The sequence below is a fragment of the Musca autumnalis genome, unplaced genomic scaffold, assembly GCF_047663935.1.
Source record: "Musca autumnalis isolate F117 unplaced genomic scaffold, ASM4766393v1 scaffold_4, whole genome shotgun sequence".
NCBI lineage: Eukaryota > Metazoa > Arthropoda > Insecta > Diptera > Muscidae > Musca > Musca autumnalis.
Window position 1 is genome coordinate 69,194,090 of NW_027411977.1, and position 18,079 is coordinate 69,212,168.

Genomic DNA, 18,079 nt, shown 5'->3' on the forward strand with positions numbered 1-18,079 from the left:
TTAACCCGCTTTTGGAAAGTCATAACCATATGTTTTTCCTCATCATGAGTTGTGGCATTCGGTCCTCGAAAAAGACCAGAGGGGTATAGAGCTGACTGATCACATTTATTTCCCTCCGTTTTGAACGGTTAATGAGGACGTCCCTACCAGAATTAGCGGTGAGTGTCACAGTTCCCCAGATATGACCATCGTGTCATCTGGTGTGAAAAATGACGTCATCTGGCAAGCCCGATTTCATCACCTCTGGAATTTTCTTTATCAATCATGGGAAAGATAATTAATTGGCCAAGTCTCAGAGAATTCATTAATCACCGCTTCAGAGATCTGTCCAATCCTTGTGATAGCAGAGAGGACGTTCCGAGACTTCATCACTGCTCCAGCCGCTCGTCATATACCTGCTTGTCGAATACTCGAAATGAGACCAAATTTCCCAGGAGATGCAACGGTAACCCCAGAGTCAGGGAGATGACTCTCGTTGGAAGGGTAAAACGTCGCATTAGATCTCTTCCTGCCGAAGATGAATCAACACAATTTACAACGGATGATTTGCAAATGTCATCAGGAATGCTAAATCAACCAATGCATTGGACCCTGATGGAATCTCCATGGAAATGCTGAAACAGCTGGATGAGCCGAGTGTCGAGCATCTCACTAAAGTTCTCAACCTGTCGCTAGCCACCCACATAGTTCCCGTTGTCTGGAAAATGGTCCCGCTACTGAAGCCAGGCAAGGATGCCAGCAAAGCTGTTGTCGCCCTTAGCAAAGACCCTTGAGACTTAAATCCTCCCTAGCGTCAGAAATAGCTATCCAATTGCCGATCATCAGCATGAGTTCAGTAAGCAGCACAGCACAACAGGGTTGCACGCCATCTCTACACATATTAGTCGAGGACTTAACCAGAGCAAGCAGTGTAGTAGAACAGTGATGGTGGCGCCTGACTTATCAAAAGCCTTTGATACTTTGAAACACTCCATGCTGTTTGGGGACATCGAGCTGACTGCCTTCCGGCCAAGTTTGAAACGTTGGATAATCAATACTAGTAGAATTCAGGAACAAGAAGTCCAAGCTCCGAGGAGTGAAACAGAGAGTTCCCCAGTGTGGGGTGATATCTCCGGATCTATTTAACCTCTACCTTTCCTGTATTCCACCCCCTCAGACGGCATTGAGATCGTAACGTGTGCGGATACTTGTACGATCTTCTTGCCAGGTACCGTCATTTGTGAACTCCTGAACTCGTATTTGTCTGATCTTTCCACCTTTTTCCACGCGATAAATATGCAAATATGACTGACTTCCGTATCGTTAAATTCTTTGCACTTTTTAAAATTCGTCAAAATATTTCAGTGGCACACTCATGCATTGTTTTTGCTTTTTACCTGCGTTAAAAATGCGCAATTATGACGTCTTGAAATACATAGCTTTTGACGATACGGAAGTCAGCGTATCTGTCACTAAATCTACGGCCACTCTGTTCACCACATGGGTGGCAGAGGTGAGCACTGAGTCGAATGTCATGGTCGATGACAGCAGAATTCCGACAACCAACTACCGCAAAATTATAAGGGTCACATTCGACAGCGTGTTCATGTCGTCCGCGCATGTCACAGCTATCTGCGAAAAGTTGAGATGGAGGAACAAGTTCCTCAAGTCCCTAGCCGGGCATTTGGTTAGCAGATAAAGAAACCTTGTTGACTACATATAACCCGATAGGTCGGTCTATGGTAAGCTATGCGGTCTGTGGTAAGCTATAAGTCCAACGCGATGGAAAACTATTCAAACCTGTCAGAATGCACCTTGAACTATAACAGTGTGCCTCCTCATGTCTTTAGTGGACCATCTACATCAGAATACAGAGATTCTTCAAGTACAGCAACAGAATGACTTGCCGGCTGACTTCCGCGACGTCAGTTGCTTTATAAAATGACTGCAAATCTGCGAACAATTATGTTTCTTAACTCCTTTGTATTTAACTGCAAAGCTACGTATTTCAAAATGTCAAAAACACGCATTTTTAACGTAGGTAAAAAGAAAACATGTATCATTTTTATTTGTGATGCATTTAGTTGCATTATCGAGGAACAATGTATGAGTGTGCAACTAAAATATTTTGACGAAGTTTAAACAACACAAAGCAACTGACGATACGGAAGTGAGCCATACTAGCATATAAACTGGAGTACATCTGTTTGTTGAGGTGAAATCTCCTTGAGCCCTTAAACCTCCGCAACTTCACACTTGACTGCTACATTTCATTAATTTGTTATTAAATTCTAGCTTAAGCGATATACAAACATATCTAACTGGCATAATTTGGAAGCTACTACTATATACTTACTATTTCGGGCGCCATACTTCCTCAGGACGTTCTAAGCATGACACCGCGGTAAGCTGCTTTGTTCAATCTTGCCACGCAGCGATTAAAATATTCTTTCGACGCTTGAATTCTCTACTTGTTGTTGGAGGAACTGAGCGGGTGTCTAATATTCATACGACGAAATCGATTCACTACGTTCTACGTTTGTGTATCATGAGATACATATTTGGTTTAGATTTCTTGCAACTTATTTATGCACTCATATGTTATGATCGATTTAGTTTTCTGTTAAACGATCGGGAAAGATTGAAATAATGGCTTCCAATATAACACCGATTATTTTCAAGGAGTAAAGCTAAATTTGTGAACTCAACATGTCTACGTTCTTAATTTCTCTACTGCAATTTTCAGACAGTTCCTTTACATTTTTCGTAATTGACATTATTGTCAATGTTTTCAAAATAGAATTGTATGGACGTAGGAGGAAAAGGGAAAGAGAATAATTGTGGCAAGAAAATCGCCTAATGTAAATCGGGACTTATTCAAGTAGAATGTCATTTTTTATTATAAAACTTTTAAAAATATGTTTGTTTTGTTTTAGTTGAAGATTCAGTTAAAGAATACTCCAGACTTAAGTAATTTAAAAAATAGTTTAAAAATTAAATTTAGCAGACAATACAAGCAAATAATTTAAAAAATCATTTTTCACAAAAAAAAATCTTAATAATACATAAATAGGATAGTTCGATTTGAATAAAAAAGAAATTACAAATGAAATCACTACGTGGACATCTTATAATTAACAACGGTATCAACTTTATGTAAACCAGTCGAGAATGAACGTAGCTGCACTGCCTGGGCATTTTGAATAAATGCCGGTCCTGTTTCATCCCAACTTTCGGGTATATCACATGTTTGCAATGTATGAATCATAACGTCAAATGTACAAATGCAATCCAAGAGAGGTAAATATGTAACTGTTGCCGATATTTGACGCATTACATCGCGTATTTCATTTTGGACACGTTTTAATTCTTTGGATGATGTTAATTTATGGGGATCGACAGTTTCGCCATCACCTAGCTCAGCGTTCATTTTAAAGTCCCAACATTCGAGAACTTCTTTGGTATGGGCATTAGTGATGACCATGGATACTTTATTGATCATATTTTTCGAAAGCCATTCTGAGCAAACAAAAACAAACAAAAAAAAAATATATGCATGCCCTGCATAAGCAATATTCTAGCACTGATATTTGGCGCGCACTTACCTTCTGTCTGTTCCAAAACTTTCTTTAGAAATTCCTCAATTTTTGGATCCTTGGACATGAGAATTGTGAGGCCATATTGTTGTGTACTTTCAAACGTCTCAGCTGGATATATTCCTCTTTGAAACAGTATCGAATTTATGCCATATTTTAGATATTCCGCTATGATTTGGGCAGAACCTTTAAGGGTAATACAATTTTTGGTTGCCTGGGCTGTGGACATTTTTAATTAATAAAAACAAAGCAAATGAAACAGAAACAGCTCGCAAATTAAATCCTTTTTCGCACGACACAAATTTTCCGCGTTAAAATAAAGTCCAATGCCCGGTTAATGTTAACGGCGTTGATGCCCGGCAAAGAAAATCAAAAACATGAGCTGTGTTCCTTTACGTTAAAGTTTTGGCCAGTTCCCGTACTATATAAAGTGGTAAAGTCGTAAACGATTTTCATATACATTTTAGGTGTGTCTTTTTACGTGATAATTTGTAATAATTATTACGAAATGTTACTAAATACTGTCTTTCTACACAAAAGTTCAGTAAAAGAGAGCGAAGTGAGAGAACAATTTTGACAGTTTAATTAATTCTCTTTCGAGTTGAGCTGTTAGGCCTTTAGAGATACATTGAAAAATTAGGAGTCTACCGAAGTCCCACGCATCCAACCATTACACTACGTTTCACGGGTGGTAAATCCGATCTTCAGGTGTATAAGGATGTTGTTTTTTTTTTTTTGTGGCAGACGAAGGCAAAGCTTGGTAACTGGTATATATATCGAACTTCATTAGATAAATGTATATGCGAAATTATGTCAGTTAATTGAAACTCCAAACTTTTCCTATAGTCCTGCTTGGTAATCCCATTTTTCAATGTTCACAAATACTATGGTAAGTTTTATTCCTACATCATTAGTAATTGCTCTTCTATATCAGAAGATTTTATTTTTTGATCATCAATTATTGTCTACTAAAGTTTTGACAAGTTGATGGTGGCTTAGAACGCTAAGACGCCGGCAACCTTGACACTCAGTTGTCGGAGACCCAGGTTCGAATCCCAGCCTGGCTCATGCTGAAATTATTTTTTATTTTTGCCTTATTAAGTCCCAATTTACATTGGGCGAGTTTACTTGCGGCAATTGTCATTTTGTAGGAGAGAGAGGTGAGGCATATGGTAACCCTTTGCCTCTCAGCACCCTCTCTCACCTACAAACTGACAATTGCCGCAAGTAAACTCGCCTAATGTAAATTGGGACTAAGGTTGTTTGCTGAGAAATTGCTAAAAGTGGCTGAAAGAATTTTTCCCAGCAACATTTAGCAAGTTCGATCAGCTGTTTTTTAATCATCTGCTAATGATCAGCTGCTCAATGTTTACCTTATTTTTGTGGAAAAATACTATAAATATTACGATTCAGCTATATTTATTGATTATTTTATTAATATATTAATAATTTTTTATTTATTTTGCTTAATATTAAAGAGCTTTTTCATTGCATTGGAATTAGTTTTTCATTCATGCATTGGCGCCAATGTTTTTATTTTGTTTATCAACTGTTATCTTGCTAAAGTTTACTAAATGCTGTCTTTTTTGGTCTGTTCCTTTACTTTTGAAAGTGGTAAAACCGGCAAAAGTAGCAAAAGTTGTAAACTGCTACCATATGAATTGTATGGTGTCTGAAGTAAAGAAACGCTTTTCCAGTAAAAAGTGGTAAAACTTGAAGATTCTTGCACGTAAAGGAACAGAGCTTTTACTTTTTTCTCTATTTTCGTATCAAACAGTAAAATCTCTCTTATAGTACGTTTAGACTTATAAATCCACTCGATTTCATATGTCAATTCCATAGTATATACGTCAAATAAATCGTAGTTCTAAATCCACTGGATTTTATTTGACGTATATTGTATGGGATTGACAGTTTAAATCATAGTATAAGTCCATAGTCTAACAGGCGTTTTACTCTCTGAAAAGAAGTTACTGAATAATTATTACTGAAAAAGTAAAAAGACACAACTTTTGTGTACGGGATAGGGATACGCAAGTCGATTTTCGAGTAATCGATTCTTTGATTTGAAGAATCTAATAACTGGTTTACATTACGAAATCGAGTCGATTTCAAACTGTCAATTCCTTTGCTCAAACGTCAAATGAAATCGAATTGATTTCATTTGAGTTTTCATTTGACGTACACGCAAAGGAATTGACAGTTTGAAATCGACTCGATTTCGTAATGTAAACCAGCTATAAAAATCGGAATCGAGTTTTGACTTCATAGAGAATCGAAAGATCGATTTTCAATTATGATCCTTCGATTCTTGTAGTGGGAATCGAAAGATCAATTCTGTTTCGACTTTTTGATGTACCACGAAAATGAAATATACAGATTACATTGGTAAGAGCAAGACAACAATATTATATTTGATCCGTTCCTTTACTTTTGAAATGGTAAAACCAGCAAAAGTAGTAAAAGTTGTGAACAGCTCTCATATGAAATGTATGGTGTCTGAAGTAAAGGAACGCTTTTCGAGTAAAAAATCGTAAAACTTGAAGATTCTTGCACGTAAAGGAACAGAGCTATTATTTGTGATACAAAGTCCAGGGCCACACTACAGTAATTTCACTGAAATTTTGATATGAAATTATGCGTCTCTAGATCGACGTCCATAGTAAAGTAAAATGATAAAATTGCTGTAGTGGGGAGTTCGATTTAAGAACACCTAATTTCATGAAATTTTTTAATGATATTCACGCTAGTGTGGACCGGGACTAATGAACAAAGTTAATCTAACGGTACGGCAGTGTTAAACGCGAAGCATTGTATACTAAAACGTTCACATTTTCAACTAAGGAGTCATCTCGATCGAACGATTCTTTTATCCAAGTGAGTTCTAAATAAGAATCAAAGGATCGAAAGTTCGATTTTTGATTCCTACGTAAGAATCGAAACATCGATTTTTGAGTTCTAAGTCAGAATCAAAAGATCGATTCTTGAGTTCTAAGTAAAGTACAGTACACATTGTCAGTTTTGAATGACGATTTTTTGCAATTATCGATAACAGTCCAACCGTCCAGCAACCGCAAAATATTTGGTGGTTGCATGATGAATGACAAAAATGAACGGCCACACTAGCAAGCCACAACAAAGCTATCATTCGAAACTGACAATGTGTACCCTGCTTAAGAATCAAAAGATCGAAGGATCCATGGTATAAGTAAAGAGGTAGATCTAGATGAAAACAAATTATAAAACCCTGATTTTTTCTGAATTCCTAAAACGTCAAAATTACTAAACACAAAACCAACAAGTGGGTTTGTTTACAATACATTTTTTGAGTATTTTATAAAAAACGCGAAAAATGAATGAAGTGTCAAAGTTTCTCCACATAATCGAATTGTGGACATGATGAAATGATTGTTTTAATGCAAAGCTGAAGAATTTCTTCAATGCAAATGTTCTAAAAACAATTTTAAAAATCATTGAATTCGATTGATTTTAAAATTGTTTGACATATTTTTCAAACAGCACATACACAGTTTGTGTATATAATTTTGAAGTTTTAGGAACACTCGAAAGAAAAAATTCAAATTGGCAGATAGCTTTAGCTAACCTTTTTAATTAAACCATGGAAGGATCGATTTTTGCTTGGTAATACGTATCCCTATTAGGGATACGCAAGTCGATTTTCGAGTAATCGATTCCTCGATTCTTTGATTTGAAGAATCTAAAATAGAGTTGTTAAATCTAGTGAACTAGTTCAGTACCATAGTTCGTTTGGGTATGAGTTATTTCATACAAACAAAGAGATAAAATCAATCATTCGCAAATTGTTCAAAGAAACGACCGGTGTCTATTGAACTATATTTTGAACTAGGTCCTTCAATGAACTAGATGTTAACAACTCTAATCTAAAAATCGGAATCGAGTTTTGACTTCATAGAGGATCGAAAGATCGATTTTCTATTATAATTCTTCGATTCTTGCAGAAGGAACCGAAAGATCAATTCTGTTTTGACTTTTTGATGTACCACGAAAATGAAATATACAGATTACAGCTGTGTTCCTTTACTTACCTGAGGTTACCATTTATTACCATTTTTAACCTGCAAAGCGTTCCTTAACCCCGAAAAGTGGCAAAACTGGAAGCAATTTTTAAGAGAGTGGGTGTAGAGAGAGAGAGCTAAAATGGCTTTCTCTTCTACCACAGGCTACCACCAAAATTTCTGCAGGTAAAAAATGGCAGAACTGATTTTTCGACTTTTGTTTGACGATTATTTCACAATGAAAAAGAAAATGGACGAAAAACAGAAGAAAAAGTCGAACGCTGACAAAACTAAATTAAAAACTGTGAAATAAAAGACGAAAATTGATTTTTTATGTTTCTTTTTGACATTGCTGCCAGATCTACCATTTTTCCGTTCCTTTACTTTTCTGGTAAAAATGTTCATGAGAGAGCAATTTTGACACTTTCCTCTTTTACCACACTTACCATTAAAAAAGTAAAGGAACAAAGCTTACATTGGTAAGAGCAAGACAACAAAATTATATTATTTGTTGTACTGATGAACAAATTCAATCTAACGGTACGGCAGTGTTAAACGCGAAGCATTATACACTAAAACGTTCACATTTTTTAACTAAGGAGTCATCTCGATCGAACGATTCTTTTATCCAAGTGAGTTCTTAATAAGAATCAAAGGATCGAAAGATCAATTTTTGATTCCTACGCAAGAATCGAAAAATCGATTTTTGAGTTCTAAAGCGGGATACACACGATCAGTTTTGACTGTCAGTTTTGCTCAAATAATCGGTTGCTTGCCAGTGTGGCCGTTCATTTTTGTCAGTCATCAGGCAACCACAAAATATTTTGTGGTTGCTGGACGGTTGGACATTTATCGATATTTCCGAAAAATCGACAGTCAAAACTGATCGTGTGTACCCCGCTTAAGCTGGGTACACATTTGCTCTGTTCCAGAACATGCAAGAAGCTACTATTTTTTACTACGATAAAATTTTTTCCTTTATGTTATCTCGGAAAAAATAGTAGAAATTAGTAGATTCTTGCAGTACTGGAACAGACCAATTGTCAGTTTTGAATGTCGATATTTCGCAAATATCGATAACTGTCAAACCGTCTTAAAACAAGTTGCAATAGAGCTGGCAAAAATCGATGGCACTATCGATAATATCGATTGTTATTTAAAAATTCAATATCGATAGATAGTTTTGCCTATCGATATTATCGGAATAAAAACCCCTAACCTAAAATCCATTGAAATAAATAGAAATTTCGCAGTTTTTCGGTTATGTGTGTGTAAGAAAGTAAGTCCGTAGTCACACGTACACATTTTTCGGTAAAATAAATTGTATTTTTTTACATTTTTATAAAATAAAAGCATTTGTTTATTCTCCTTTACATTTCTGAGAACTACTTTTGCATAATTTCTAGAAAATCATTGACATTTCCGCCATTTTCATCTCCAAATTAATGGCGATGACAACTTAACGATAATATCGATAGCAATCGATATTTTAAAACATTATATCGAAAATATCTAATGTTGGGAATATCGATGGTTTGCCAGCTCTAAGTTGCAAACTAACAATTGTTTTGAATTATTTCCTAAGTCTGTGTTTAGACACACAAATTTCTCGGGAAAGTAAATTGACAGCCCTATTTTTTCCCATTCCCACATTTTCGTATTCTGAACAAAATTTTGTGGGAGTTTTTTTCCCATTTCCCATCTCCCCTCATTCTGAATGAAGTTCGAATTGGGAATTTGTTCCCATGGGAAAAAAGTATACATTCTCTATCTTGAATTGTGGGAGAATTTTGTGTCTTTTTGTGGGAAAAATCTCCCCAGCAAACAGTGTGGGAGTTTGAAAAAAAAAATTCAAGAAATTTCATATTTTTATGAAATTTTATATTTTAAGACATCTACACGACAAAATTATTGCAAATATTTATAATCGCCAAGTGTTTGCTTAATAAAAGCATACAAAATGTACTGTAAAATATGTCATTAGACGACTTCGGATTTTGCATATTCTTATATGATACAAAAACCTGCAAGAATCTAACATGTTTTACACCGATAAAAAATTTTCCTTTATGTTATCGAACAAAACAAAAAAAAGTAGCAAACATTAGTAGATTTTTGCAGTTCTGGAACAGACCATATGTATTGAAATACGAGAAAAAGAGTCATGGTTGATTCTATTAACGCAGAACAACAAGTAAAAACAAATCAATTTCAAAAGAATTTTTGGCAATAATTATTAAAATATATTGGAAAATAACCATAATATATACAATCTTTACAACTTTTATTCATTTTCGTAATATAACTTTCGGGTTTTTTAAATCAGACGACCAACGTTCTATTGAAAACGTGTTAGTCTCCTCAACGACACGACAAAGATCACAGGCGTACATATGTACATATATGCCAAATTATTGCAATGCTATCCCATTTTCCGAAATGCCTTTTCTTGAATAGGATCGTTATTTTTGAACGTAGAAGCTTGAAATTTTGCAAGGGCATGTGTTTTAGTTTTAGATTCAATCACAAACGTATTTTATTATTATTATTATTATTTTTTATTTTTTTTGAGATACGTCTTCGGATTTTTATGGTGACGATATGTAATAACAAGCAAAAATATGTAATAATCGAGAAAAATATCCGAACTTATCTTTTTGAATTTTTTTAAAAATATGCAAAATACGAGTTCTAGCGATCATTAGGAATAAGTAAAACTAGCGATATACTCGTTAAACCCCTAACTAAAATTACTCGGTATCAACATACAATTTTTAAATTCGTTACAAACTTAAAAAGTTCCTATTACTTTTTACATAAAAATTATGTTTGCCTACTAATTAAAAAATGCTTACACCAATTCGCACAACCTGAAGAAAATGTGCTTATTAGAACAACATCACACATCGTTGACTCCATTCACTTAAAAAATCCATAAATCAATGCACGGTTGTTGAATTAAGTAATGCTATGTTTACATTTACGAAATCCACTCGATTTCAAATGTCAATACCATAGCTCAAACGTCAAATGAAATCTCATTTGGATTTCATTTGACGTTTAACCTATGGGTTTGACAGTTGAAATCGAGTGGATTTCGTAAATGTAAACCAAGCATAAGTTGTGCTTTTGCTAATCTAATTCAAAAACCGCGAATTCAATGCAAATAGTCATTTTGTATTACAAAACAAAATTACAGCCCCCTAAAAGTATGCTATCATAATTTGGTGTAACTAATTTCGAATTTCGAAAATTCAATTCCCATGATTTGATGTTCCCACGTCGTTGAGAATATGGAAAACGTGGGAATGGGAAATTTCGCTCCCGTGGGAAACAGTTCCCATGGGAATGTTCAGAATAGGGCTGTGAGTTTTTTGGGAGAGAGCGGAGAGGAAAGAGCTCCTCAATACTCTTTCCTACCCCCTATTGCCTAAAAACTGAATTTACTTTCCCGAGAAATTTTTGTGTCTTAACACGGACTAATTTCCGCGAACATCTACAGCTTTTTCAGTAAAGTTATGGGACCTCAGTAAACATATAGTATGTAAGAAGCTATAAATTAACAATTTTTCTCGATATAATGAATAGCGTTTTTATAAGATTTTTTCTAATAATCAGAATTGTAACCGCCATAACTTTTGCACGCAATGTACAAAATTAGTATCTCGAACAGATTTGAGAATGGGAATTTTTCCTCAAAAATTTCATTAGAAATGTTGAGAGCTTTGTCTACTTTTCTACAGACGGGCAGACTGAGGTACATCGAATTGGCATTTCATGCACACCAACACGCTATGAATGTCCAATTTCAAATGAAGTTTTTAAGTGTGAAGGTATTGGGACTATATTTATTTATTTACAATATATTTTATAAATTTAATTTATAAAATATAGCTTAAGGCGCCGGGTGACTGAGACCATATGCGCACGATACAATACAATTCAATATGATACAATAAAGCTAAAGATTAACAATGAAAAAAATAACAAATTTTATAATGTAAAGGAAAATTCATTTGATTATGTAAGTGATGATTAAAAGGTATGATTCTGACTTAAAGATCACGTATATTATGGATTGATAACGCTGAACGAATGCGAGATAAAAAATTATTTTTGGAACAATCAAGGATTTCGTCGATACGATGATCAATCGCAGACGATTGTATTGGGACTATATATTATGGCCTGTTCCCGTACTTTATAAAGTGGTAAAAGTTGTAAAAGTCGTAAACGATTTTCATATAAATTTTGTGTACGGGAACGCAAAATGTGTAAAAGTGGTAAAAGTTGTAAAAACTTTTTAGTTCTGGAACAGAGCTTTAATTATATTGAAACCGGTCGAGATTTGTAAATTGTGTGCAGAATTTGGACTAAAAAATGTTCGAAAAAATATTTTGAAACCCGTTCAGATTTAAGGTCATCCTTTTGGTAAAAAATATCACATGAGTAGAGATAAGGAATAATAATAAAATATTGACTCTCTGATTCATTATTTAAGGAAGTGTCTTTGATGTCAGTAAAAGTCATCATTATAGTATGCGTGTACTTTTAGTTGGAGAAAATCAAGGCTAATATTATTAAATATCATATATCTGAGAGGCTTCTTAGGTGGGATGGGCGAAGGGGAAACAGTTACCTATATTTACTTAAGACATGTCCTTATCCTCATTTTTATTATTATTGGATTAAAAATTGTCAATGCAAGCGGGAGTTACCCTAATAGTAATTTAAGGTGTCACAACAGCTTGATATATGTATGCCCTTGGAAAAACGTTCTCAATCTTAACGTTATTCCTAATTTAATTCTCTTCTTTAGAGGGGACATTTATGGTGACGATATGACATTTCCAAATGTCACCCACTTAGGTGTAGTTATAGTAGGAAAGGATTTAGCAGGAGTCTTACTACCTGCACCATACAAAAATACCATAACATAAGCTCCATACACGGCACTGAATGTATAGAGAAAGCCTTCAAATCTGCTATATTTATGTATTAAAGTATTTTAAAGAATAATTTCAATATAAGTATAGCATTCCATTATATTTTCAGCCCAATTATGAACGGCATCTCACCGTGAGTTTTCTCTTTATCTTGGTCGGGGAAGCGAAGCGCACCGGTTTCAGCTAGTATATATATAATTGCACTGCTCCAAAAGTCTCCTATATTTTTGGCAAGTCGTATCGAAATGAGTCTAAAGAAAATGTTGAAGCTGTGAAAATTTTCTACAAGATTGTATGATTTATTTTTTTCCTAAGTTGTGCCATTTTCAAGATATATAAGTTTAATTTGGGAAATTGCAGTAATGACATTGGTTTATAAGGAGGCGATACAGTCAGTGTATTGTCTCAATTTGAACTTCTATATCTGATAACTCAAATATTTATTTACAAAATCGTTTAATTAATCATTCAACTTAATACTGATTTAAAGTAAAAACATGTTTACTTTAATAACCAATTTATGTTTATTTTAATTAAAAATATATTTAAATATAACTAAACGTTCCATTTTGCTTTTTTGACGATTTTATAAAATAGACTTGACGATTTTAATTTAAAAAATCGTCATTTTGACGATTTTCCATAAAAATATCTGGCAGCCCGGATCATAGTGGTTTATTATTATTTTTTGTGTTTGTATTTGTTTTGTTTGGCCTGCGTAATCGTTCTTTGAATCTTGCATATGCCGCGGGATGTATGCGATGCTTACAATTTTCCAAAATATCCATATAATTCAATGAATAAAACATTGTTCCGCGTTGTATAATTTCCGATTTTCTTGCAATAGCATCATTAAAGTCAATAAAAAGTTTCGGATGGCATCGATAGTTGGCGACATTCAATATTTGTCGTAATTCCCCAGCTTGTTCTTTAATCTGGGCAACAGAAATCTTTCTATCACCATTTAAATAGGCCCGTGTACTCCACTCCAATAGAAGATGATGTATAGCTTTGAATACTTCCTTTTTGAGACTAAATGTTTCATTGGCGAAACGAATCGCCTTTAGTTCTGCTCGTATAACTTTTTTATAATTTTGATTGGTCGGCGGTTTCGGTATATTCTGAAATGAGTAAAGACGATGGTAATATATGTATATGGATTATATTGCGGTATTCGTAATATGTATATTATTTTTACAAAACTAATTTTAGCATAAAATTGAGGTTATGTATTAAACTTTAAATTTGGCAGCAGTTTTTTGTTAAATCAGGGAAAATGAGTAGTTTTCGACCGATTGTTAACGCTCAAAGCAGATTAACGTTCATCGGCCCTCAGAATAGCACTTGTAGTTCATCTGTGAAAGCCGCCTATTTAAAATACCCTTCAGCTTTTCATAGGTATACACGAATTGAAGAAAGTCTTTTGTTGCCCGAGGTAATTGAAAATGATAGGTTTTAACTCTCAAGGTTGGTTCGAGTTTACTGGACGTCTTACATGTTTATAAATTGACTGTTATGTTATCACCGTTTATGTCCCATTTTGGCGGACTATTTTACATCTTTTTAATAATGTGTTTGTAAGAATCTCAGGAACAAATTGAATACTCTTCCACCTGACGGAAAAAATTTGAAATTTTTTTTAAATTGTAAGTTTTTTCTAAGTGGCCGGCCTTCGGCCGGGGATTCAAAACTTTCTTCTATGGACAGGAGCCAATTTAGGGCACGAAAACAACATTTTTTTAATTTAAAAATTTTTCTTACGTTAACAAGGGAATTTTCGGAACTCAAGAGGCTCATATCTCGGGAAGTATGGACTTCCCCCCGGAAAAGTTTATATATTTGTGATCAGGACAACAAGATCTACCTGTGGTAATTTTTCCAGATTTTTACGCCAGGTGGAAGAGTATTAAATTTATGTCGAATCTCACAATTTTCGTCTCTCGTTGAAAGTTTCTGAAAGCTTATTTCGAAGGTTTACAGTAATACAGGATAGACCTTAATTCGAGATTCCAATCCATAGTCAATTCAATTAACATTATTCCGCCACTGGTGACTTATTGCTTTAGTCGATAAATAGCTGACATGAACTCACTGCCTAAGATTGAGGTTACATAGAGTACAATTACAACAATGCGACTGCATATTTACTTTCCTCTAATAATAGTAAAGCTGGACAAAAATCTTTCATTTACATCAAAATAAAAATACTTTTTATATAATTACCTTTTCATTGAACTCCTCCACCCATTTGCTACTTAACATGTCATTATTTATTGCGAATGGATGATGCTGACACATATGGGCGTATAAAGAGGACCTTTTTGTAAATTTTTGATTACAAACTATACACATGAAACCACTTGGATCGGAATGAAGATAAATGTGCTCCTCGAAATCATGGCGAGAATGGAAATCCAAATCACAACAAACAATTTTACACTTATAGCATGGATGGCAGATAGCAAAGTGTCTTGTGTATTTGTCATAGTTTGAAAGTTCGCAATTACAAATGGCACACTTTAGCTTCGCTACAAAATCAGCAATGAAAGCATCAATATCATTAAATTTCAGTCTTGCTATGGCTCTATTTTCGTTGGGTATTTGGGAGCAGTGGTAATTGAGCAAATCTCTTGATGTCATTGCATGTATTTGACGCAAGTGACGATCGAGACAAATTTTCGTCACATACGATTTTTTACACAAACGGCAATGAAATGTTTGGGGATCTAAATGGGCACGAATATGTTCCGTTATAGCTTCCAATGTGGCAAATTTACGATTACAACACGCTATGAAGCAAACTTCCGGCGAATGATAGGCTGCAAAGTGTTCCTTTAGATGTGAAAATCCATTATATTCGCTTAAACAAAGTGCACACTTCATTGTGGGTATGTAATGTTGAACAAATTGTTCATATTCTTCCCGTGTTATATTAATGGAACTCACATCGGGTTCCAACTCGTATTGATGAGAAGCATAAATATGATGGACAATATCATTGGACTGTGACAATATTTTTCCACAACAAATAATGTGACATACACTACCAGAATGTGCCACTTTAAAATGCTGCCTTAACGCCCCAAATTTCGGATACAAAAATTTACATATGGGACATTCAAGATATGGGCTCCATTTTTCTATTACAGCGTCGTTGTGTGTATTTTCACGAGAATATCTACTTTTGTGAGTGCAAACGTTAAGTGTACAATTTGAATGTTGATGGTCCACAACTGAATTTGTAGAATTTGTTATAACATCCACTTCTGACGTTTGTGTGTATTGTGGGATAATCGCAATGGTCTCATTATTGGTTGAATTCTGTTGCAGTGTAAACGGTTTGTTTATTTGTTGTATCGCAATTTTATTATTTGAAATTTTAAACTCCTGGCTCTTCATAGTGTTGGAAACTTCATACTCATCAATTTTTACCACATCATAGCAGGATAAGGTCACATCCTCTTCGTCTGTTGAGTCAGCTTCAATGTCAATCATTTCCAATTCCGACGATGTTATATCCCACATTTCTTCATTCTCATAACCTAAATATCCTTGCAAGAAATATACTGGATATGTTAGGTGATCACCCATTTTGGTTTTTTATTATATATTTTTTCTAATTTGTTTGCAAAACTGCGTCTAGTTTTTGTTAAGAACAGCTGTTTTTTTTATTTTTCACTCTTTTGCTATCTCTGTCATTTTGACACATCACGAACGACGTTCAAAGTAACAGCTGATACATGTTCTTCAAATCAGATGTTTTTGAATAATCTTGTAAAATGTGGTTATAAGCCGTGTAACCTGTCCATTGGAGAAAGTGTAAAGATCTTAAAAAACATTTTACTAAAAGAACATTATGCCTGTGGCAGAACCTGTAGGAGTCTACAAAATTTTACTACGAAAAAAACTTTTTTCTTTGTTATCGAAAAAAAAAATAGTAAAAATTAGTAGATTCTTGCCCCCCTGTTTTTGTAACTTATTTTTGTCCGTTCGTCAATATTCGTAATAATTTAGGAATCCATAGCTCAGCCCACAGATTACATACAGACTTAATTTTTAGTATATGAGTTTCATATATAGTTAGGAATTCCCCATTAAAAATCAGCGCTCTACATTTGCGCTAAGGAGAGTAAGTCCCAATTTACATTAGGCGAGTTTACTTGCGGCAATTGTCAGTTTGTTGGTGAGAGAGGGGGCTGAGAGGCAAAGGGTTACCATATGCCTCACCTCTCTCTCCATCAAACTGACAATTGCCGCAAGTAAACTCGCCTAATGTAAATTGGGACTAATGGGTACTTTACACGGTATGTTATTTTACATTTGTGTTGTCACTTTGCACATACCTTTTGTATATAAAAAGTGACAACTCATATGTAAAAAAACATATCGTGTAAAGTACCCATAAATCGATCTACAAAATTCGATATTACAAAAACAAGGTGTTGCTGTTCTGGAATAGACCGAATAGACCAAATATTAAACCTTCGTTCCTGTACTTCTTTAATGGTAAAAATGTCAAAAGACCAAACCGTCCGCTTAAGTGTATCACGTAAATATAGTATCGGCCAAAACTAAAGCACCCCTCACCATGATTTTAATATGTACATAAAACTATATAAAAAACAAGGTTGCAATTTAGTTGTATTTTTCTTCATTTCATTTTTTTTTTCTTTTTATTTTTTTATTTTTGATCGAATCTAAAACGTCAAAAAACTAGGAATTCGCCATGAAAAATCCATGGTACAATTACTTAGGTAGAAACATCGGCGAATTGCTACAACAAAGCAATTTTTTTTTGTAATGTAAACTGTCAAAATTTTCGCCGAATGGTTTCTTGTTGTCTCTTTTTATCACTTGTGTTTGTACCATGGTACAATAAGAAAGGTAGATGCATCGGCGAATTGCTACAACAAAGCAATTTTTTTTGTAATGTAAACTGTCCATGGTACAATTACTTAGGTAGAAACATCGGCGGATTGCTACAATAAAGCAACTTTTTTTGTAATGTAAACTGTCAAAATTTTCGCCGAATGGTTTCTTGTTGTCTCCTTTTATCGCTTGTGTTTGTACAGTCAAGTGAACACATGCTATCTCTTACTTACCGAATCATATGGTTGTTTGTTTTGATTTTTCATAGCGAATTCCAAGTTTTTTGACGTTTTAGATTCGATCAGCTGGGCTGAGGCATCTACCTAAGTAATTGTACCATGAAACTGTCAAAATTTTCGCCAAATGGTCTCCTGTTGTCTCTTTTTATCGCTTGTGTTTGTCTATAAAGTGTAGACATGCTATCTCTTACTTACCGAATCATATGGTTTTTTGTTTTGATTTTTCATGGCGAATTCATAGTTTTTTGACGTTTTAGATTCGATCAGCTGGGCTAAGGCATCTACCTTTCTAATTGTACCATGGTATAATTACTTAGGTAGAAACATCGGCGAATTGCTACAACAAAGCAACTTTTTTTGTAATGTAAACTGTCAAAATTTTCGTCAAATGGTTTCTTGTTGTCTCTTTTTAT

General features: G+C 34.5%; 2 protein-coding genes across 2 annotated transcripts; both read right to left on the minus strand.

The window, feature by feature from the left end:
• Window positions 1-2,858: 2,858 nt before the first annotated feature.
• Window positions 2,859-3,922, minus strand: mad2 (mitotic arrest deficient 2). Its single transcript, XM_073982692.1, has 2 exons — window positions 3,585-3,922; window positions 2,859-3,498 (listed from the first exon to the last, which is right to left on the minus strand). Exons 1-2 carry the CDS (start codon window positions 3,802-3,804, stop codon window positions 3,095-3,097), a joined length of 624 nt encoding a protein of 207 aa, XP_073838793.1. The 5' UTR covers window positions 3,805-3,922; the 3' UTR covers window positions 2,859-3,094.
• An 8,899-nt stretch (window positions 3,923-12,821) lies between these two features.
• On the minus strand, window positions 12,822-16,362 carry LOC141402057 (uncharacterized). The gene is made up of 2 exons (XM_073982685.1): window positions 14,782-16,362; window positions 12,822-13,679 (listed from the first exon to the last, which is right to left on the minus strand). Exons 1-2 carry the CDS (start codon window positions 16,147-16,149, stop codon window positions 13,224-13,226), a joined length of 1,824 nt encoding a protein of 607 aa, XP_073838786.1. The 5' UTR covers window positions 16,150-16,362; the 3' UTR covers window positions 12,822-13,223.
• Window positions 16,363-18,079: the final 1,717 nt, after the last annotated feature.